The following is a 24,124-nucleotide window of genomic DNA, read 5'->3' as shown; positions in this document are numbered from 1 at the left end:
ATGTGTTAGTCAAATGTCAAAATAGTTGAATGTTTGCCTGCCTGGGTCTTATTGGCGTATGAAGTGAGCCAAGTGGCATCTTAATTCCCAATGAGTATGTGACAGTCATGGAGTAAAGTCAAGATTTAAGTTGGGTGGTCCTTGACTTTACTCGGTGCTCTCCTAATGGGCACAGTCCCCTCCTCTGAAGTCCGGATGCTGCTAGCACACTGGATGTTACTCTGCATCCCTATACTCATGAACAGCACTGCTCAGAGTCCCTGAGGCTCACGGGGATCAGAAACAGAGGAATTACTGGAGAGGATTCCTGCAGCAAATATTGTAAGAGAGTAGAAGGGGAGGGAATAGACACACGGTGTGACCAACCTTATGGATGCTGTTGAGTGACAGGTGTCTTTGTTTTACAGTTGTTCAGCACATCAAGAGACACAACATCGTGCTGAAGAGGGAGCTTGGTGAAGGAGCCTTTGGGAAAGTTTTCCTTGCGGAATGCTATAACCTCTGTCCTGAGCAGGATAAGATCTTGGTAGCTGTAAAGGTAAGAGAACATTCCAGAGTAGCTCCTTGTTCCTGGCCCCACTAAAGTGTGGGAGTTTAATTTTGTTGTATTTTAGTGACCAATCCGTGAGTACACTCTGTCTTCAGTGGTAGACGCATTTTTAGATTCTTATGCCCAAATGAGTAGCCAGAAGGACACTTGGGTCACATTCAACTGCCCATCAGAAGTGATTCTCGGGGGCAATCATCCAATTTTCAGGTCACAGCTAGCTCTAAGCTTCTTTTTAAAGTTATACTAACCAAATTCTAGATCCAGGTCAATGGGATCAACCATCTAAGCTATGGTACAAGCTCCTCTCCTCTGATTCCCAATGCTGGCGACTCCACTAGCTGGGACTTGTTACATATCCTAGACACTAGAAGGAAAGAGTATTGACTGTGTTGCACTGTTATTTCGTATATGCCATCTATACTTGTCCCTTCCAAACTGTGTGAAGCCACAGGGTATTGTTTTACAGCATAGATAGGATTTCACCAAGAGTTGGAGGGCATCTCCTTTAGATTCTGCGATCATAGAGCATGTAGGGTTTCTACAGTAGTGAGAAATCTAAAAGTCATCTTCCCCCAAACTAAAAGAGGAGCCCTGGTCTTCAATAAGGTAAATATTAATATTGAAAAGGACAATTTTCTATAGAGCTTAAGAAAAATGACACAAAGGACTTGGGCAGATTTTTTAAACATGATATATATATATATATATATATATATATATATATATATATATTTGCAAACTCACCAAGGTATTTTTGATATATGTATATCAGTTGTAAAATAAGTGAGTGTCAAATGAATGTGGACATGGCTAATGTAATAAAATTTAACCTCTTAGATTAATGAAGGATGGCAGAGTTCTTGTTGAGTTGTGTTTCTGCTAAACAGGGACCATTTGCACAGATCATGTTTATTTGGTCATTATAAACGAGGCAACATTTATTTCTTTAGGAAATGTGGTGCATATTCCACTATGATACCAAGTATGTTATACATATATGAATAACTAAGAGAATAAAATTATTCTTAAAGTTATCCATCCTGAATACCAAAAGTTTTCTAAAGCTTTATTTCAGATAGAAAAATTGTATTTCTTCTCTCCTCATTATCTGAAATCATATAGAAGCCCTGTTGGGAGTGTCATGATGCTTGTAAACTCTCCTTGTCTCCTAGTCCCTTCTATCTTCCTTTCCTATTGGCTAACAGTGCTTTATTATTAACCAGTATGAGAAACATATACAGAATGACATCTCCCATCATCTCCTCTTTTCTGTCTAAATAAAAAGAAGCGTTTTAACCTTAACATAGCAAAATATATCACACAAATAAGAATAACAGTTAACAATATTTAGTCCATTAACATTTAGTAAGATTTGAAGAAAATATTCCATCATCTATTTTATCTTTGTGAGTCTAAAGTCCTATATGTACCTTATCATTGAATCCTAACTAAGGAAAACTATAACCATAACTATCTGTCTTCAACTCCTTCAAAGACCACAGAAGGATAGTATATAAACTCTAGAAATGACAGAGACATCTTGCCTTTTCAGTCACCTGAAGTTCTTCTGTATCTTCCATCTTCAGCAGTCACTTTTCTGTGGGCCCTGCATGTCCAGTTTATATAGCACAAAGTCAAACAGTCCAGACAAGAGCAGTATCTTTGTCCAAATGGCTAGTCTTGCCATATTGGAGGCAAACTTCATAACGCGTTTCTTCAATGTCCATCTTCCTTTCTGACACAGGTGGTGTTGCCAGGAGAAATTGTGCCTCATTGTCAAGAAAAACCCTAAACCATTTTAAATGCCATATTCTGTAGGTCTTTGAAAGGTTTGAAGAATGCCTATCCATCTCAAATATATGTCTGTATATCTAGAAATACTAACTAACTTAACTATAAGTTCTATCATAGGTAACTATCTATAATCTGTACTACATTATACATTACATTTCTAACTGAGCACAATAAACACAATACCTAAACAAGAGGAGAAATATACATATCACCTTATTGACCTTAAGTTGTATCAATAAATGAAAATCTGTTCCAAAACAAAGTATTTAGCCTTTCAATGACTAAAGGATCAATGGCTCTAGAAATCATCAGCTGTCAAATACACATTCTGTCTTCACCGTAGGAAAATGGATGGAAGCTTGAGGAAGGAGGGGGAGAAGGGGGCCATTCTAAAAGAGACGTGAGACCCAGAGGGCCAGAGGCTGCCCCAGGAAGGGCTGTGGTGCCCGAGGTGATTCATTCCCACTCTTGTAAGAAGTAGGATTCTTTTCTCCTATCTGCTGATAAAGTTTCCCTGTTTTTTTGGCACATCACATTCAGGGCATTTGGCAGTGTCCTATGTCTAGTTTCTGCTTTCTTCTTCAATCTTCTTTACCTTTGGGGTACATGAGACCAAATGTGTTGCTATTTTTGCACTTTTATACATGAGCAAGTGTTCAGGCTGGAAGAATCACAGGGGGTGTCTACCCTTAACGGGGCCATTTGTATCAAATGAGCAAAATGGAGACCTAGGCCCATGCTGGATCTGTGTTTTTGCACTCTGTTCGGCAGCCTAGACAGGCTTCAGGCTCTGAATTCCCTTCATGACTTCATACATGTGACCCCTCGAGTATGTGAAACTCCTGGATGACCAGGGGATTATAAAGGACAGTGTGGGATACCCTTGGCCAGGTATGTGGATGTCCAACAGAGTTTTCAGTGACTCTGGCCTCTCATCCCTGCCCTGTGCTGACTTTCCTGTATTTTTGCAATGCCTTTAAGGAAAGGTGCTGTGTGACTAAATTCAGGAGATTCACAACTTGTGCATTCAGATCCCTTTTGAGCACACACACACACACACACACACACACACACACACACACACACCAAGTGGCTGACCCTGCCTACTAACCATGCTGGAAAACTGATTGTTCTCAGGTAGGTCTTAGCCCACCTGACTCAACCTCAGCAGAGGCTTGAGAAGACCATTTGCCATCTGCTTCCGTGTTCACAGCATGCTGCGTTTGGGGTCTGCTTCCATTAGCATTGACGATTAGACCCCCACTCGTCTTTAAGTCCTAATTACAGCTCAAAGTTTTTGAATCAGACCTAGCACCCATTTTTCCTGTAGTAGGTTTGTGTAAATTAGTGACCTGTGATCAACGTTTGCTCATTAAACACTGCTTCTGGGGGGGGGGCGGATAAAAGGTCCTGACCCTTTGTCAAACCCTGATTTCTCTTTGCAAGTCTACTTGTAGTTAAAATGAAATTTTCACCTGAAATAAAAGGGAGAAAGGGACTGTAGATTAGAATTTTATTCTTACTCCATGACCACAGGCCTAAGGAGTTTCACAGCAATGACCTCGAGTATGAGTGTTTGTTAGAACCTACGATAACCCAGGCTTCAGTCAGGGCACAACGTCAACCCTCTGGCGCTCGGAGGTTGTGTCTTTGCGAGCTCCATTGTGAATCAGGTCAGAATAACTTGCAGACCTTGCACAGAGCCTCCCTGCAACCTGGCACACTCACTTGGAGGGATTTAGTACAGTTGAAAATGTAATCAGAACTAAACTACTCTTGGGAGAAAAAGTCCATCATTCTGCTCTGACCACGACTAAAGGATTTATGTTTTGTGTTTCACTTTTTAAGCGATGTCAAACTGAGCACATCTTCCAGGACAGCACAGCCTCTCACCTCTCTGCAGTGGCTTGGGTTGCTCGTATTCCATTGGCTACACCAGGGGATGTTTGACAGCCTTTCACTGTTGCCTAGCAACCTCTGCAGTACTGACTGCATGCTAAGAAACTGCAGCCATTGTCCTTTCTCCTTCTCTGCAAGGAGCTGACTCTGGTTTGAAATCCAAAGCTTTACATCCAGATTGACAGACATCAGATTCATGTGAATTTCAGTGCTGATTTTCCCAAATAATTTAGTGTCCTAGGCCATGTTCCCACCTTCAAGGGCACACAGGCTGATCATACCTATCCTGGTAGAGGGTTTGTTTGTTTGGTTCAACTGGATTGGCCTTTTCTTTTTTTTTGGGGGGGGAGGGGTGACCTTTGTTTTCAGTGAAATGGATTTGTCAACAACTTTCCCCTTTATATTGAATTATAATAAAATTAAAACCCATAGAGAAGAGAGAAGTGAAGAATTTAGTCTTTGATCAAACCCAGTTACCCAGTTACTTTACCTTTGAGTTACTTGGTTGCCAAGGAAACGCTCCATTGCAGTTTCCCTGCATTAACTGCCAATGCATTAGCTATTTTTGGCTCCGTCCAACATGCATTTCAATGACTGCCCTATCTGCGACATTTTTTCTTTCCATATTCTGAATGCAAGCTGATTTTTTGGGGGGGGGGTTTCAAATAAAGCTGCAAGTCTGCTTTGCAGGATTTATGCCCCTCCCTGGCTAATTCCAGTTTATTTCTAGAAACAAGGAATGCTGAATATGAGAGAGACCTTTAAAACCATATAAATAAAACCATAGCCTCTTGTTTTATGGATGAGAAATCTGAGACCCAGGGAAGGCAAGTGACTCTCTCAAAGTATGAAGTTAAAGGAGCTGGAGAAGACACACAGGTGAACTCTTGGGTTAACCAGTGCTGTCGAATTCAGCAGACGATATACATGTTTCTGAATTCCTTCTTCCCCACAGAGGAAATGATGGCGTGTTTCTCTACTAAGAGTTTTGGGAAAGTAACTTACAAATTATCTTTCCACCGAAAGGCAGGTCCAACCCAGCATCCTCACCTAGTCCATCAGTGCAGGCAACTTGTAGATTCCCAAGAAAGTTTTGACTTCAGGGAAATGCAATTAAACCTCATACCCCATACTTGACTTTCCTAAAAAGAATGCAGGGATCATGGGAAACCCAGGTCAGAGTGATGTAGTCCTGAGGGCAATGCTCTGGAAAACCACCCTGCTGGAAAGCATCATCACTGTTAGCCTGGCTTCAGTTCCTGCAGGCTTTAGACAGTCAACTGGTGTTTCCCTGTGCTCTCCATCTCATCTCCTGGCTTGCTTGCTTTAACACTGACTTCATTTTCAGACAGGCTCTCTTCATGCTGTAGCAAAGACTCGTCTTTTATTGACTCGTCTGACTGTGACAATCCTAAAAGAAAGGTTGTCTGCTTTAATTCTCAACTTTACATCTTAGAAATGCCTTCCTGTGTCCCCGAGGCAGGGCTTGGCCTCTTCATAGAGAGCACAGGTGGCTTTTGCACAACAGGCGGTTCCTAGCGGGAAAGGATGAGCCACAGATAGAGCTAGGTTATAACTTTACATTTTCCGATACACACACTAGTAAAGTAAAAAGAAACAGATGAATCCTATTTTATTAGTATAGTTTATTAATTCCACATATCTCATGACATCCCATCAACTATTAAGATGAACGACCAATGAGATACTTCAAATTTCGTTTGTGTCAACTTTCCAAAATCCTGTGATTGTTTTTCAACTAAGTCACATCACAAGTTGGGGTAACAGCATTTAAACTGGTGATCAAGGCATGACTGTTGTCTACCATATTGGATATGGCACAGCTAGAAGATAAGGAAAGGGAAGGTTTTCTGTTAGCAGTAGCTCTCCACCCCAGAATCTTTGGCGCGTTGACCAAACATCTCCATGACCCCTGGCTGTTCAGCTTGGGAATGCCGCCATTGCTCTTTGTGTTTCAGGCAGTGTCATGGGGAACTAGAAATATCAGTTTCTTCCATAGTCTGTCTTCAGCAAACACGCGTCATCTCTGTGATGGCTATAGTCTAAGAACCGGCGCTCTGCCTTGCTAAGAGCCTGCTTTATCTCCTCTGAAGTCACCTGAGCCTTGAAGTACATCGTCGCAGAGTTTGGCGAGGTGCCACATGCACCCTCCTGCTCTCTAGCTAGTGCTTCCTGCCTTCTTTAGTTTCTGCTTCATCATTTGAAATGCAGTTTGTTTGCCTTTACTCTTCCCTTCTATTTCCCTTCACTGACCTCTTGTTTCTGCGCTCAAGTCATTGGCTATCGCTACACTATCCCGGCTCTACATACACACAACAGGCAGCATCTCACCTCAGCCCTGAATGAGGTCTCCTGCTGGAGTCAGAGATGACCCCAGCCAAGGAGTATCCAGAAATCCACCCAGAAACAGAAGCAACACCATGGCAAGTCGGCTGGAGTAAGGGGCTAGGGATGCATGATTGACATACTAGGCTGAAGTGAGGAGGGACTCTAAAGGGTGAGCTGGGCCCAATACCCCTGGCTTCTCCTGGACCAGGAGCTCTGCTACCAGCCAAGCCTCCCTCCCATAAGTGAGTAAAATGGCAATCAGACATGGTACCGAAACAGAGATGATATTTATAAGTAGGGTCGATGCAGACTTTTCTAGCTTCTGATTGCTGTCTGGCCCCGATTCTATCCTTACAAAAATTCTGTCCTTTTAACGCCAAATTCAGGATTTGAATTTGGCCAAGTCCTTACCACCATATTTTCCAAAATCTCTTAAAATAGAATTGAATCATAATTTCAAAAAAGGGCCCACCATGCAAAAATGGATGGGCTCACAGGAGGGTGCCAGGTTTGCAGGATGCATTTGGTCCATGAATAGTAAAATCACTTTTGATTTTAAAAAAATGTGACTGAGCCCCAGTTTCTGACATTGCACTAAGAGCTCACACTGGGGAAGTGGAGATGCTGAGTGCTGGTTAAAATCTAGGGGCTGCTCCTCTCAAAGAAGAAGAGTGTGTCCTCCTTCTTTCATTCCTCCCCTCCCCTGCCCTGCCCTCCCCTGCCCTGCCCTCCCCTGCCCTGCCCTCCCCTGCCCTCCCCTCCCCTCCCCTCCCCTCCCCTGCCCTGCCCTCCCCTCCCCTCCCCTGCCCTGCCCTCCCCTGCCCTGCCCTGCCCTCCCCTGCCCTGCCCTGCCCTCCCCTCCCCTCCTCTGCCCTGCCCTCCCCTGCCCTGCCCTCCCCTGCCCTCTCCTCCCCTCCCCTCCCCTCCCTCCCCTCCCCTCACCTGCCGTGCCCCGCCCTCCCTACCTCACCTCCGCTCTCCTCCCCTCCTCCCTTCTCTCCTCTTCAATCCTCTGCTCTCTTTACCTTTCCCTTCCTTCCCCCTTCTCTCTCCTCTCCTCTGAATCTCTCTCTCTCTCTCTCTCTCTCTCTCTCTCTCTCTCTCTCTCTCCCTTTCTGTGTCTAGCATTTCCCTGTCTTTCTAGCATTCTTGAATCAACAGGACATAATTAGAGTTTTCTTGGAAAGCTCTTCTGCAGGGTTTGTCTATGTCCTGTGACAAAGACCCGAACGGATCAGCCCCTTTTCTACTAGCGAGTGTGCTAAACACAAGGCTTTAGGCATAAGCTTTCCTGTAAATCCTGAACTGTAGGAGCGTCTGGGGGCCACAGCTCCGCGCCCCCCCCCGCACAGAGCCTGATACTTCCTGGGGCTTTAGGCAGCCTTGCAGGAGGCAATGCTCTCCCCAGAAGCAATGCCACTGTCATGCCTTGAGCAGGGCCCATTACCTTATCCATGCATCTTTCATCTTCTGTGGACCCTAGTATGAGAAAACTGAATTCAGGGACCTGTTTTCAAATTCAAATCCCATCAGTGACCCTCTTCACAAAGGGTCCCGGGGAGCATCCCAACTCCTGCTCCTTCACTGTCCCTCCATCACCCCGAAGAACTGCATGGGGTTATTCTCCCTCCACAGGAGAGGAAAGCAGGGCTCAGAGAGGAGCAGGTTGTGCCCAAGATTTGAACCTGGGACTCTCAGCTTTAGCCTAAACCTCTTCCAATTGAGCACCACTGTAGCATTGCAAGAAGGAGGGCAGATGTAGGGGCTGAGCCTCCAGGACAGAGGGCATGGGGCAGCCCTCCCCAGCTTAGAGCGAGTTGTACCAGGCTTGTTGCTCTTCGCCCCTGTTTGGCTGACCCTGCACTTTCCTGGGGGCTGCTCACCTTTCATTTCTGTTCTACTTACTTCCTGCAGACCTTGGACCTGAGGGTTTCTCCAGTTGCTTGGTGCTGAGTCAGCATCCAGTGAATTGGTGGTGTAGTCCCCAAACCAAAATGCAAGGCGAGGAATGCATGCATGGGTCTGTGTGTTTTCTCTGAGATCAAGGAAGGGGGGCCTGGCAGAGGACCAAGCTCATCTCCATGTTTCCACACCCCTCACCTCATCTGCTAAATTCCCACTGAGAAATTCAGAAAGACTTGTGGAAAAAGAAGACTCCAAACCATGATCATGTCCAAAATCAAATCAAACAAAACCCTCATGATAAGCTCACCGCGGGCCCCTGCCTACGTGAGGGAAAGATAAGAACTTTTAGTCTGGACCTGAGTAGACTTAATCTGGGATACAGGGGAACAGTAGCAAGCTCAGTTTCTTCCGACTCAAGAAGCAGGGACCCACACCCTAGTTCTCTGCCACTGTTCATTTTGTTCTTGTGCGAGGAAGAGTGCTGTTTCCATGGCAATGGCCATCAGAGACTCCTGGCCTCTGAGCGCTCCACCATCCAAATCCGCTCCCATTTCCAGGCAGAGCCCACGGTGCTTGTGGGGAGAGTGGAGGGCCACTTCACAATTTCCCCTAAGATGCCCTCACCCCTGGGCTGATGGAAGCGACTCCTGTGACTCCTGTCTCGGTGAGGCCAGTCACTACTCCAGAGAGAACGTTAAGTGCCCTTGAAGAGCCACCCTCAGGGAAAGGGCTAGCCCCGGAGGCTCGCATGGGCTGGCAGTGCCATCTCCGGCGGCAGTGGCTGCTCCCTCAGGGAATCCAGCATACTTACTGATGCTCCCTTCTCTGTGGATGGTGGCCCCTAAAGACTCAGGCTGTGAAAGACTCGGTGATGAACAGCACCTTGTCCCCTAAGCCCGAGACAGCGCAAAAAAACACCGTTTTCAGCAATTCTACTCAAGCCACGGAGGCTTCTGTTGAGGTGAAGTCAGCGCTCAGCCTTCCTCTCCTTTTTCCAAGTCCACGTTATACTAACAATATCCACAAATGTTTCTCTTGCCGGGATCTAGCTCAGATCTGCCTCCTATGGAGCACAGGCAGTGGTACACCCCATGGTCTGTAGGTAACACCCTTCAGGAAGGTCCCTGCAGGGAGAGCAGGGCTAAGGTAGGTGCCTGGAAATGACCAGGGCCTGGCAGCACTCTTGGATGTTAGACATAGTGCTAAGTTTTCTCATTCAGTACAAACCCACTGGATGTCCCGGCTTTAGACCTGTTCCATACCCGAATCTAACTGGATATTGATATTCACACCTGCTATCTAACCTCTCTGGGGAGGGGTTTCTTCCTGTCTTTCTGTCTTACAGGTGCCTTTGTTTGGCACTGAGCTCACCCAAGCAACTCAGGCTCATCCCCACACACGGGGATCCTTACTTAGGTCATATGCAGGTGTCATATGTAAGGTCATATGTAAGAAGGTGGTGACATTCTTACATTCCGGGGACCGGGATGTGCACGCCGGTGGGGAGGAGCGTAGTTCAACTTCTTTGCCAGCGACCACACCCACGATAGCGTTCCAGGTAAAGGAGGGACTTTGTGCAGGATGGGAAGGCAGGATACATTGTTAGCCGAGCAGCTACAAGCATTACATATGGCAAAACTGGCACAATATGGCCTCAGGGGGCGCGGGCAAGGCCAAGGCTGAAGAACCACGCTCAGGCAGGAGAGAAATGCCAAGGACAGGCCAAGCAGAGAGGTAGGGAAGCTGCTTCACTCAGGGTGCTAGATACATAGCTAATTATAAAATGTCTTTTCTCCCTACGTGTTCATAATCACCTGGGTCAAGATCAGGGTTGATGTCTATTTCTTTCTCTTGTGATTACAGCAATTAAATCTAGGGCTCCACGTGTGCTAGGCACACTAACCTCGGGCTTGCGATTCTCCATGACCGTTTTCTTCATCCCTTGCCTAAATGCATGTACCACCAAGGCCAGCTCAGTGTCTCTTTGGATCTACCACAGTTCTGGCTAACAGAGTATACATGTATGACATGACTAAAAGCATCATGGGTAGGACACCATGGAGCATACATGCTTCTTGCTCCTTACCCCAGGTCTGTACCCCACCCCATGATTGTCAGGGGTTCTGGCACCTCTTCGTGCTGTTGAGCTTCCTATGAGGTCCTGCGATCACGGGCTTGAGGGAGCTCAAGGGATGGCTCAGTGGTGAAGACTACATAATGCCTTTGCAGGGGACACACGTGCCTAAGTACTACTAACTATACTGTCTGCAACTCCAGCTTCAAGGGATCCAGCACCTCTAGTCTCTATGGTCTCTCTCTGTGTGTGTGTGTCTCTCTCTCTCTCACACACACACATACACACACAAACACACATACACACACATACATAAACACACATATACACACAAAACAGATAGACACACCCACACACTCATGAACACACATACATAAACACACAGACACACACACACACACACACACACAGGCATGCACTTATCACCCCGTGCACATACGTCTACATCGGTGGAAATTTTAAGAAAACAACTGTTTCAAGGGTTACAGGAGTAGGGGTGAGGTATGCATGCAGCCATAGAAGTCTCAGTAGGTACCGTGAAGTGACGGAAAACAAACCCTCCTCCTCATTGGTCTACATCAAAGGTAAGAAGTGTGAAGCCTGTAAGATAAGCTCCCCGGGGGACCAGTGAGAATCATCCATACAGAACAAACCTCTGTGCACCTATGAGGATGAGGCCTCGCAAACACAATCACTACTTCCTCAGGAATCAGGATGTTTCCTGACATTCCATGTAATTACTCAGATACATGGCCACGCCTTATAACATCCTCAGGACTCACCGATGGGATTCCCTATTGAAACAACCTTCCCTTTGATGTCCCCTTTCCAACAGACACTGAAGGATGCCAGTGACAATGCCCGCAAGGACTTCCACCGTGAAGCCGAGCTGCTGACCAACCTCCAGCACGAGCACATCGTCAAGTTCTACGGCGTCTGTGTGGAGGGCGACCCACTCATCATGGTCTTTGAGTACATGAAGCATGGAGACCTCAACAAGTTCCTTAGGTACATGAGGGGTGGAGCCAACCTGGGCTTGACAGGAGGGCAGAGCTCCGCTGCTCAGGTAACTGGTGAGGGTGGGAAGCTCCTGGGGACGGTGAAGGGAAGCACAGGCCCTTCTTTGGAGGGTCCCTGGTGATGGCCACACCCACACACAGCAGAGGAAGGAACAGAGGGAAGGGAAGAACACATTTCTCTTTCTCCATGCCTGGTATCCCCACCTAAGGTGCAGCTAATCAGTCAGTCTGCGTTCGTTTGGCAGTGTCTGAAAAGGTGTGCCAAGTGGACAAAACATAAGTATTGACCAAGGCTACAGAAACAGGAAAAAGCTAAGGTACAGGGGCGGGCAGCACCATAGATGGTGTCGTGGGGTCACAGTGAAGAACCTGGACACCGGGTATGACAGGAACCGGGGGAACCGGAAGGAGGAAACCGCCTGGGGGTGTGGAGGCTATTGTGTGGGCTGATCTGACTTCAGGAACTCTTGGATCTAGAATGAAATGGACGGAGCCCAAAGACCAAAGATTTCAAAGGAAAAGGTAGGAGCAACATCTGACGGAGCCGTTGAAGTCTTGTAACTTCTTGTGGTTACTGCTAACAAGGTTCCCTGAGCGATGTGGGCATAAGCGGGGTCCCTATAAGAGAAGCGGGGTGCTAGAGTCACTTGGATTTCTAGCATTGCCCTCACTAGGTCTTAGTCCAGCAATGTCTTCTCCAGAAGTCCCCTCCCTCAGACAATGGGAGAAGGAGACGCAAGACAGAGTGAGCATGAGCCACGAGGAAAGCCACTTGTTCTGTAATGTGAGACTAAGTCACAGAGAACCGCAAGGTTGCAACCCCCAACAGACGTGAAGCTGGCACTGAGCTGCGTGATGGTGTGTACTGAGATGGAGTATGACAGGTGCACTGGGTCAACTGCAGAAGAATCCTCCTGGTGATCAACTCAGTCAGCAAAGAGGTCACATGAAGAGATGAGTTTAACAGCATGGCTTTGGGCTGCCTGTCACCCCGGTAGGGTCCCCATCCCGTGACTGTCTAGAGAGAAGCATATAGCGAGTATACAGATGCCACGCTGACATACATGGAAGACAGCAGATACTATCTTCATTTGCATCAGGCAGAGATGAAAATGTACCTTGCGCGGGATGTCATCGGGGTGAGGCACTTCATGCATGTCCCAGCATTGACAGAGAACACGGGGTGTCCCTTCTCCACCACGCCAATGGCATGTGGCTCCTGAGTGGGTCACCAGACTCCTCTACCACAAGTCCCTTTCGGTGTCTTCTTTTCCTTTGCATCAGCTGTCATCTTTGAAATATTAGTCTGCACGTTTCGTGTCCTTTGGTGGAGAATTACGACTTGGGAGGAACAAAAGCCATGATGAATGGCCTCATTTTCCCTACCTGATAAGGCAACATAGTTCGCACCCCAAGGACACCTTTAGAGGGGAGTTATCAGTAACTGTTGATCCCACGACCCACCATTTCGGTCATGTTTGCCTCGTCATTTTGGCTCAGGGATTCAAAAATCCCAGTGAGTGGCATCTTTTGTGTAACGGTCACACATGGTCCTCCAGCCCTCCTCTTGTGTCCCAGGCTGCTGCCCAGAGCCTCACATAGAAGGGATGGCTGAAGGGACAGAGCTTTAGAACTGTCTCCGCAGGTCGCTGTTGTCTGGACCGTTTTCACAGGCTCTGTCTGTGTTACACATACTGCTCAGTTCTTGCCTGAGCTGAATTCTGCTTTCCCTACAGTCCTGTGTGTAGTGTGTGTGTGGGGGGGGTATCCAGGTGAGAAAGGAGTGTATGACCCTCAAGGCATTGAGCAACACCTTACCCACTGTCCTGTGTTAACAGAGTTCATCGTAGGCGAAAGGCGGGGGTAATGGCAGATTCTGTAGTTTGTATTGTCAGAGTTAAAGTGAGAAGAAGAATATCCTGACTTTGGTTGAGAGCTAGATGCTCCTATGAGAAATAGTTTCATCATCCTCCAGCTTTCTCCCTAATCCCAAAATGGTCTTTCTTAAATACTATAACAAAATAAACCCACATGCAATTATCTGGATACAGTTTCATGCATTTGAATGTTCAGACTCTGTGTGTGTGTGTGTGTGTTTTTATTATGGGTGTGAGTGGGTATATGTATGATTTTGTGAGTGTAAGTACATGTGTGTATTAGTGAATGTGTGCTGTGTGTAAATGTGAGGGTGTGTGGGAGTGTGTGTGTGTCTGTGTATATGTATGAGAATGTGTGTATGTACACGAATGTATGAACGTGTGTGGATATGTGTGGGTTGACTGTGTGTAGAAATGAATGCATGGTGTTTTGTACATGTGTGTGCCTGTGTGTATGAATGTGAATGTGTGTTGCATAAGTGTGTGTATTCAAGTGTATGTGGGTGTGAATGTGTATGGGTATGAGTGTGTGCATGTGTGTGCATATGTGAATATTAGTGTGTGTGTCTGTATGTGCATGTCTGTGTGCATATGAGTGTGTATATGCATATGAGTGTGTATGTGCAAATGAGTGTGTATATGTGAGTGTGCCTGTGTGTGCCTATGTGAATATTAGTGTGTGTATGTGTCTTTAAGTGCATGTGTGTGTGCATATATGTGTGCATATGAGTGTGTATGCATGTGTGTGCATATGTCTGTATGTGAGTGCATGTGTGTGCATGTGTGAATATTAGTGTGTGTGTGTGTGTGTGTGTGCTGTGTGCCTGTGTGAGTGTATCTGTTGCCCCTTATATTTTGACTTTGACAGTAACCATACCCCACCTTACCCCCGCCTTCTGAAGCTCTCCCCTGGCACCCTACAGAAGGTGTGGAGAGCTTGCAAACTCAGCCGGTTTGATCCCAGAATCTGCTAAACTCTGGACCAGTGTGGCTGCCAAGAAGCAGACTCAGGTGCAGCGAAGCATTGCAAGGACAGGCTGTCCTCTTCCCGGGAGGAGAACCTGGCACACAGCCGCCATGACAGATTCCCCAAGCATCTTGGCAGTGCCTAGGAAAGCCAGATGTCTTATGACTCTAGCCTTTCTCTTCATGTAAAAAGCACACACACAGCTAGGTCTCACACGAGGTGGCATAGACAATGAGAAGAGAAATTTCATTTCACAGCTTTTCCCTTTAGAATCTTTCCCAAGTTCCCTCTTAATGTACAGAAAGGTAGATGAGCAATCTTCAAGTAATAACAAATAGTATTTATTCAGAATTTCAGAATTTCTAAGCACATAAGGTGTGTTAATTTGTGAAAACCAAATTATATTTAAAAAATAAAAATGTAAAGACAAATAAACTGAATATTATTATGATAACCCTTGTAGCAGAGTTAAAGTAATCAGATCAGCCATGGCCCCTGCACCCCCTTCCTTCCTCCCGAGAAGTGCCCGCTGTAAGAGTGTGTAGGAGCTGCCATGCGAAGTCCCCGTGAACTCTTTAATGATGTATAGGAGCCACTGTGTGAGACGGAGAAGTCTTAATGACCGGCATTCGCAACAATGGTTGGCAACAGTTAATTACATGTTTTCAAATAGCTATAGCGATGATGCTATTAATACAAGGGGAAGATAAATTTCTAAAATGATATGTCTGTCAGTTATTTTGGTCTAATCATGCCTTATACATTATGCAAATGCATTAAAATACTCTAACCCGTAAATGTGAATAACTATTCTGTGCCAATCAATTTTTATAGTAAATTTAACAGATAAACTCACTTTTTTTTTTTTTTTTTTTTTTTTTTAACAATAAGCTCACTTTTTTCTTAACAAATCAGAAAGAGGCTGGGTGCAGCTCGATGGTAAGGCACTTACTTACCTCATCAGCACAAGCCCTGAGATTAGTCCCTCACACTGCACATTCAAACACATAATAAGGAAAGAGGTATGAATTGCAGAACCGGTTAAGGGCGGTAAATTGCCAGCTGCAACCCATGCTGGAGACCACTGGGCCAGGAAGGTTGAGCAGATTCTTCTAGGTCCCATATGCCTGCTGTGGACTCCCCAAGCCAGAGCACCGGAGAGGCATGACCATTGCTATCCTTTAAGGAGCTCCTTTTTATTTTCAAGAGATGCCGGAGGACCTGGGCTCCTTGGTCCTCTTCAGAACTCTTCCAGGAGACTAACCTGTCCTCACTTTATTGAGGGGCATCTGCTCCAAGAAAGCAACGCTATGCTGAGGCTACCACCAAAAAGCCTCATTGCTGTCTCAGAAGGTGTGAGGTTTGAGGGTGTGAGAGCCTCCTGCATGCACAGCGCTATGAAGAGCCCTGATATCAGGGCCCCCGGCTTCCCTTTGCTGCAGGAACAGGAGGCTGGTACAGGAGATTTGCAGAGAGATGCTTGTCACCTGAGGGGTTCAGACACTTCCCCCTGGAATGGATGCATCCTGCAGACTCAGGTGTCCAGCTTTATGTAGCTGGCACAATGGCTGGCATTGACTTGCTTTATTTACTCCTTGAATGCCTCAAGTTTCTCTTAGTCTTTTGGATCCCCAACTAGTTTATGTGCATCTCTGGGTCCTTTACCGGAGGTTGAGGTCTCAGTGTGTATTCTGTGAGGCGGGAAGGACTTTGGTATCTAAGAAAAGGCAAGTTCCCATTTCCCTCATCTCTCTATAGTTCCATTACAGACCAGTTATTTTGTTTAAGGCCCGCCCTCCTTTAGACACACTATGGATTCTTGTTCATGGCAATGGTTTAGGACAGCTTTCAAAAGGTCTGGTTTACAGAATGAAGGCAGAGACCCAGTAAGTTATAGAACTCTCTTATGTTGGCACTGACAGCCTGAGCTTCTGCTTCTGTGCTGTGTTTGTTTTACAGCCTCCAGGGACTTTTTCCTGAGGGCACTTCCTGGTGCCCCAAAGGCAGCTGTAGACTGGGGTTTACTGAGAGGGGGAGTTGGAATCTGTTGAGTCTTGCCTGGTAAGAAACCAGGAATCTTCTCCCAAGAGAATGGTTAAATCTATATATTCAGAGACAGAGGGAACCAAAGGATCACCCAGCGTAATATCCCCTTGTGCCTTTGACTAACGAGGAAACAGCAGATTAGTAGAGTTCAAAGACTTCCCCAGATCAGGGAGTTAGGTAGCGGTGGTGGACTGGGACACACCCCAAGCCTCTGCCAGAGCTTGCTCCCAGAGGAAGCAGAGGGAAAGGCTTAGTGACAACATTGCTGAGAAACGCAGAGAAAGGGAGAGTCACTGCAGGCTGCAGCCCAGGGACAAAGGGGTGTGTCTGGGCCTGAATGGCTCAGGAAGGCCGAATCCAGGCTTAAAGTGTTGGGACCCACAGGTGGAGCCACCCTCTTTAAATGCATTGAGAGCTCTCCCTCGGTCTTTGCTGCAAGTGTTTCCAGTGAGTTCCTGGTGGAGACACCTCCCCCCTTCCTTATTTTCCTTGGGGTGGAGGGGAGCTTTGCCCAAGCCATGCAGAGCTGGCAGCTCATGTTTCTTTGCCCCCTGCAGCACCGAGTCAGGATACAGGGGCACAGGGATCTGTGTCCTGGGCTGGTGGGGATGAGGGACTTTGCTAGCTAGGACTCCAGTCTTGAAAGAGTCAGGGGTGAGTCGAAAGCCGCACTTGGTCACAGATCAGGTGAGCTGAATGACAGGGACATCTGGAGTGGTCAGCTTGGGGCAGGGTGGCCTGCTGCATCACCGTTTGGAGGAAGCCCCGGACCCCACTGATGCTAGGGCCACGCCTCTAGGAGGGCCAGATTCCACTCCTGCTTATACTCCATCTCAGCCAGGAGTTCAAGGCTGTGGCCAATGTCTCATGGCAGCAGAGCTCTGAATTCCCTGAAACATAAGCCAGTTGATGTGTTGGCGTGAGGGCTCACCATTCCAGCCCGCACAGCCCCAGGTATCCCATTCAGGAGAAATGAGACAGCCAGGAGCCCTCTTGGCTGTGGAGATAAAACTGTGGGTGGAACGGAGCCTCTTGGCCTCTTCACCTAAGTCAGGCAGGTGCTCCAGCCCCAGCCACTGAGAGGAAACTAAGGGTCCTTCCAGTCTTCCGGCTGAGGCTCCAGCCCCTTGTGTTCTCTCACAGGGCACACGGGCCGGATGCGGTGCTGATGGCAGAGGGCAACCCGCCCACGGAGCTGACACAGTCTCAGATGCTGCATATCGCACAGCAAATTGCAGCAGGCATGGTCTACCTGGCATCCCAACACTTTGTGCACCGGGACCTGGCCACCCGGAACTGCCTGGTGGGGGAGAACCTGCTGGTGAAAATTGGGGACTTCGGCATGTCCCGGGACGTGTACAGCACCGACTACTATAGGGTGAGTAGCTGCTCCAGCAAGGAGACACCCTTACCTGGTGGGGAGCCCAGTGTATTTATGTGGTTTGTTGGACTGGCATAAGGGAGCATCACTGGTCAATGGAAATGGACACCTCACAGTACTAGAGACCTCCAAGATCCTGGTGGCAGTGGGTGTGACCTCCTGCCAGGGGTCTCTCATCAGAATGTAGGTGGATGTCATCTTTCTGTGTCTCCCGCCATCTTTATTCCTCTTTATTTTTGCATGCATGAGCTTTAATGAGAGGCCCTCTTTCTAAATCTCTTCCAATTTGGACACTAGCAAGACTGGACTATAAAGCTGACCTGTTGGTCCCATTTTCCCCAAGTTACCTCTTAAAAGTGCCACTTGGAGCATCGTCATGTTCTGGGTCATGTGTGTGCCCAACACGTAAGTGTTATTGGGAGCCTTTCTTCACCATGACTTTCCACAGGGGTGTGTCACATTGCATCAGCATTGCCAGAGTGTTGGCTGAGGAGACAAGGATCAAGGATTAACCAGGAGTTGCTGTTTGGTGCTGGGAATGAAATAAGTGTGAATTGGTTTATATAAACGGTAGTCCAGGAGACTTTGGCTGCTCCCTCACAGAGCCAGCTTAGGTGACAGTAACAGAGCATTTATACACATGGGTGAAGTGGGAGAGGTTCTGCTGTCCTGTTCTGGGAGAGTGTCATCACATATGGCCGGATTTACGGACAGTGCTTCAAATCCATTGGCTGCTTGTGGTTGGTACACTCTGAGTATTTGTAAATAGAGGCTTTGGAACTTGGATGTTAAAAGTGGAGACATTTCTGGAAACCTAGAAGTCATGGCAGAGGGAAGGTTCAGTGTGGTCTTTATGTCTTTGTTTGGTTATTGTTTGTGTCACATTGCACCTTCCAGAACAGGGAGGGCTGATGGGGCCAAAGCCACCCTTGGCCTCTGTGCAGCTCCTCATTATTAATCTTGAAGGTGAAGCGTCTTAGTCTGCATACTATATTCTTTTCTATGGCCAACTTTGCTGCAGTTTGCTTGTGGAAATGATGTATGCCGTGCCCCATGTTCTTCAGCAGACTGTTTGGTGGTGCTTCTTGCTTGATAAGCTCACATCTGGTGGGTGGGGAGTGAGTAGAAGTCCAGCTGGGGCATTCTCTTGGTGCTTGCAGGAGATGTGAGCATTCTTAATCTTAAGGGTCTAAAACAGAACCTGGAAGCAGCTCCTACCTCAATCCTGTAAGTGGTTGACTTTTTCTAGGCATCTAAAGTACAGATGGTATTTTATCCTCATATCTGTTTTATTAAGTTTATTCTTCTTGGTGTGAGATGGGGATGGGTATCTCCCAGTTTCAGAAGAAACAAATGGTGATTCTCTGAGAAAGGGTTTTGCTAATATCCATGAATATGAAAAGAATAAACACATAGTCCAAACAACAGCTTTTAATTTCTCGTTTTAAATAAAGGTTGTAAAGGACTTGGAACAAAGAAATAACTCAATAAATGTGGCGATTTAATTATTATGCAGATCAATAAGAGTGTAGTTCATCCCCAGGCTGGGACTAAGTAAGTGAAAGTCCAACATTCTCTAGAAAAATAACTTGGAAAACAGATATCAAAAATCTCAATAATAAAAAAGATCAGTCACTCAATTCAAAACGAAGCAAAATGTTTTAACAGACGTCATTCTAAAGATGATACGGAAAAGCCAAGAAGCACATGGTGAGATCCCGAGCAGCCAGTCATTAGGGAACTAAAGGACAATGACAATTAGATGTCACTTCACAACACCGATGCCTTAATAAAGATGGACAGACAGTAGTACGTGCGTGTGGCGGGTGTGTGGGGAAGTTAAAATTCTCATCCGTTGCTGGTGAAAGGCCAAGCTATGCAGGTGCTTGGGAATATAGCTTAGCAATTGCTTCTATTTTGTTTTTCCATCATAAAGCCACAATATAACCTAGCAATTATTTCCTATGAATATACCCAAAGGAATTGAAGTTTTGTTTACACAAAAGCTGGTAGGAAAGTTATTTATGAAGTCTAAAGCAACTTAAGTATTGATCAACTGTTGAATGGATAAACAGGGCATGATGAGCCAATGGGATGTTACTCAGCATTACAAAGGAATGAAATCTAACCCATCACACAAATAGGTAAAATTTTAAATCATCATATTGAGAAGCTGAGGTGAAGAGAACTGGATGCTCTTGCTGAGGACCTGGGTTTGGTTCCCAGAACTCACCTGGTGTTTCACAATCAACTGCAACACCAGTTCCAGGGGATCTGATTTCTGACATCTTCAGGCACCAGGCACACACGGTGAATGAACATACACATATGTAGACAAAACATTCACACACACAAACTAAACTAAATAAATCTAAAGGATTAATGAAACAGAAACGAAACCATGATAGTAAGAGAAGGAAACCAGGCGTGAGAGGTCAGTGTCACGTGACTCCATTTCAAGGAGTGTCTGGAGTGAAAAAATCTAAGGAGGCAGTAAGTTGGTTTCCATTTCTGGGGACTTGCGGGAGGACATCAAAGAGTTACTACTGCTGGGTACATGGTTTAGGGTATGGGGTGTGGCTTCAGAATTATGTAATTGTTTAAGGTACATTATAAGTAGACTTAAAAGTCCAACAGCCTTGTGCACTTTTAATAAAAGAAATCTTGAAACAAAAAACACTAGAATAGTAGCTGCCATTACTATATAAATTTGTCCTGAACATTTGTGAATTATTTAAACAGTGGCATTTGTGGTCTACCATCTCTTAGTGTCATTTGTTCGGAAAACCCTCTATTTATGACATAAGACCCAACGCCTGGCATCAAAGCCTTCTTCCACCATCAAGGCCATCGACAGACATGTGGTGTGCATGAACTCACACAAGCACATAGACTTAATAGTAATAATAAATGCATAAAAGGTACTGAAGTACTTCCTGCCACATTGATTACAGGAAGTGGTAATTTCCAGTTCTCCGTGTATTCAATGTTGTTGACATTCTTGCGGTTATGAAAGATGCTTCAGAAGTAACACTAGGAATTTGAGAGTTGCTCAGCTCTTGCAGCAGACCGTTTGGCAGTTCACAGCCGCCTGTAACCCCAATGCCAGGGCATCCAAGCCTTCTCCTGCTCTCAAGAGCACCTACAGGCATGTGGTGTGAATGAAATCACCCAAACACACACAGACAGACACTCACACTCAAAAACAATAACAAATATATAAAAATCCATTAACTCCATCCCCTTATTCACGGCCATTACTCAGTTGTAGTTGCAAAGTTTGTACTTTGCAGGGGGAGTTGTTTTCCTCACTTAAAATGAGGGGAAGGCATACCTTTGCATGGATCTCTGTCATAGGTGGAAAGGAACAGGGAACATAGGTCAATAACAATGAAGACAGGACGGCAGGTAGGAAACTTGGGAAACGAATCTGGTGTTTTATTTAGCCTTTTCTAAGACTGTAGAGTGATGGTTCACCTTTTGGCTTCATTAAAGCACTGTTAAATAATTGGCTTGGGGATATTTTTCTTTATTGGAGTAGTGCGGCATACAACGTGCCGTCGAGTCCATCAAGTAGGTGAGCAGGGCTGGCTGCTTGGATTTTCAGGAGAGCCCTGCACACCCTTGCCTCCACACCACCATCATGGTCTCTCTGTGGTCCCTGACACCATCTCCAGGTCATGAGCTTTTCTTGTCGATGGTTCTCTTTCTCAGTGTTTCCTTCGTATCTGCATCAACCGTCCATACCACATTCTGAAGTGATGTACTCACCAATGTCAGAAGCCCTTTTAGCCACAATGACCAAGGAGAAGGTTGGGTTAGCCTAGTGGATTACCTTTCTGTTGCCGTGATAAAATTCAATGACCCAAATCAACTTACGGAACAGTGAGCCTCCAACCTCCCGATGTAACCGACCCTTTACACAGTTCCTTGTGCTGTGCTGACCTCCATCCATAAATTTATTTCTGTTTCTACTTCATAACTGTAATTTTGCAACTGTTTTGAATCGTAATATGAATCTCTGTGTTTTCCGAAGGTCTTAGGCAACCCCTGTGGAAGTGTCTTTCAAGCCCCCAAAGGGGTCATGACCCACAGGTTGAAAACAGCTGATACAGAAGGAAGAGTTTATTTTGCTTTGAGGTTCCAGAGAACTCATAGAGATCCATAATGTCAGGGAAGGCGTGGCAGCAAGCAGCAAGCGTGGGAGCCAGAGCTGGATGCCGTAAGATCCTATCTCAACTACACAGCCAGGAAGCCATGAAAGCAAGCTGGAGGTGGGCTGACTCTAAAGTCTTGTGTGTCCAGTGATAGACTTCTTCCATCAATAGCCCCTATTCTAGACATCCCATAGCTCCCAAACAGTGCCACCAACTGGGGATGTTCAGATGCATGAGCCTATGGGGGACTCTCATTTAAACCATCACGTCTAGGTTATTTCACAAAGGTGGCAAGTAGGGATGGACGGACTAGTTTGGGAAGTAACAGATCCCTGATCTTCAAGGGCGATCTAACCCCATTAGGTGCCTGGACCTTCTGCTCACGGTGGCTTGTGCACAGCCTTGTGGGGTAGCCCCAGCGCTGTGCTCTTGGGAGTAGCTGGTGGCAGCTGTTCCTGGTCACGAGGGAGCTGGTAGCCCTTGGAAACCTGAGCCTCAAGCCCATTGCAGCTGAGTTAATTACACCCTCCCAGAGCAGAGAGGAAATCACAACACTGAGTTTGCATTGAAACCAGCCCAGCATGGTGGGGCCAAAATTACTCTAGCATTTTTGTTTTCTAGATTGTTCTAATTAGCAACTCTCTGCACCAGGCTTCTATTTTATTTTTTGTGGTTTTGTTTTCTTCCTCCTCTCCTCCGGCAAACCCCGACATTCAGGGATGATCAGAGCAGATTTGTGTCACCCTGTGCTAGGACATCACTCTACCAGGTCATTACTCTGCCACTGTGCGTCCATTGAGTTATTTATTTATTTATTTATTTATTTATTTATTTATTTATTTTAATTTGCACTTTGGTTGTTTTCTATGTTTGGGTCTCACAGGAGTTTAAAATTAATGTAATCTGTTGGTGACTAGAGAGGCCCACACATCAGAGATCCTAGGTTTTAAATCCTTGGGCATTAGCTTTATGTAGGAGTGATAAGAAATCCCATATTTAATTCATCTGAAGTAGAAGGGAAGAATGGGTAACATGATTTGTTATAGGCGTTTAAGGAGGGAAATGAGTACAAATTAGCTAAGCAAGGCCATGTTCAGAATCCAACATGCCAAAATGCTATCAGCAAAAACCCAAGAGATCACCACTAGATGCTCAATACCTGGTTATGGCCTGATAGAAAGAAAATGTGCTCTGCTAAAGATTTCCAGCTGGTGTAGCAAGTAGCCAGTCCACTGAGAGCCAACCAGGGTACCAATTTAGAGCTTGGCATTTGTCCCCCTTACTCTGCCCACAATTGAGTGAAAAGGCTGATGACCTAGAGCTTAGATAAGTCAGGAAGTAGACATGTAGAACTAATGGAGGGGGCTGGAGAGATGGCGCAGTCCCTCGGGTTAAGAGTGGCTGCTGCTCTTGCAGTGGACTCTGGTGTGGTTCCCAGCACTCACTCGAGGACTCTCAATCCTAATCCCAGTTTCAGAAGAATCCACTGTTTTCTTCAGGCCTCTGTGGGCACTAGGGCATTCGTGCAGTGCCAATACATAAATGCAGGAAAAATAAACACATAAAATAAAAATGAATGAAGGTCTTTAAATGCTTTTAAAATTCCAACAAAAGAAAATAACTATCTCACCTTGGTCTTCAAAAAGAATGTGTATGTTTTATTTAAGGAATATTTTTAGCTAATACAAACAAACATTTCTAGATAGAAAGGTAGGTAGATAACTCATTCTAAAAAGGGTTTTAGCTTCTTATTGTGTGGTGTACTAAGGCTATTCCCTCTCTGAGATAATTCTCATTTTCTCCTCCTCTTGCTTTCCAAGAACAGGGCAGTTTCTCACAAATCCATGATCCCTCATTGAGTCATACAAATAGGTATTACAGCAAACGGCACCGGGCACCGTCAAAATGAGCTCCTATTAATTTCCCTCTTGTAATATGAGAGGGGCAGAGCCAAGTCTTCTGCCCCTGAGTGTCTGCACAGACTGGCTCTATGCATGGCGTGTCAACAAACTGGCTGTTGAGTAACTGTTGATCAAGGTAACCGTTAAGAGGGGCATGTTACTTTAGCTCTCTCCGTGAATTTAGAAGATACTCAGATTTGCTTTT

At 46.0% G+C, this 24,124-nt stretch overlaps 1 protein-coding gene across 1 annotated transcript in view; it reads left to right on the top strand.

The window, feature by feature from the left end:
* Positions 1-24,124, top strand: part of Ntrk2 (neurotrophic receptor tyrosine kinase 2) — a 320,583-nt gene that overhangs the window by 237,838 nt on the left and 58,621 nt on the right. The window contains exons 13-15 of the mRNA XM_051194182.1: positions 408-538; positions 11,407-11,579; positions 17,624-17,858. Coding sequence (XP_051050139.1) covers positions 408-538; positions 11,407-11,579; positions 17,624-17,858 — 539 coding nt within the window. The remainder of the gene's footprint in view (positions 1-407; positions 539-11,406; positions 11,580-17,623; positions 17,859-24,124) is intronic.

This window comes from Phodopus roborovskii, unplaced genomic scaffold (assembly GCF_943737965.1).
Source record: "Phodopus roborovskii unplaced genomic scaffold, PHOROB, whole genome shotgun sequence".
Lineage (NCBI taxonomy): Eukaryota > Metazoa > Chordata > Mammalia > Rodentia > Cricetidae > Phodopus > Phodopus roborovskii.
Note: the sequence above shows the minus strand (reverse complement) of the source record. Positions and strands in the feature narration are given on the sequence as shown.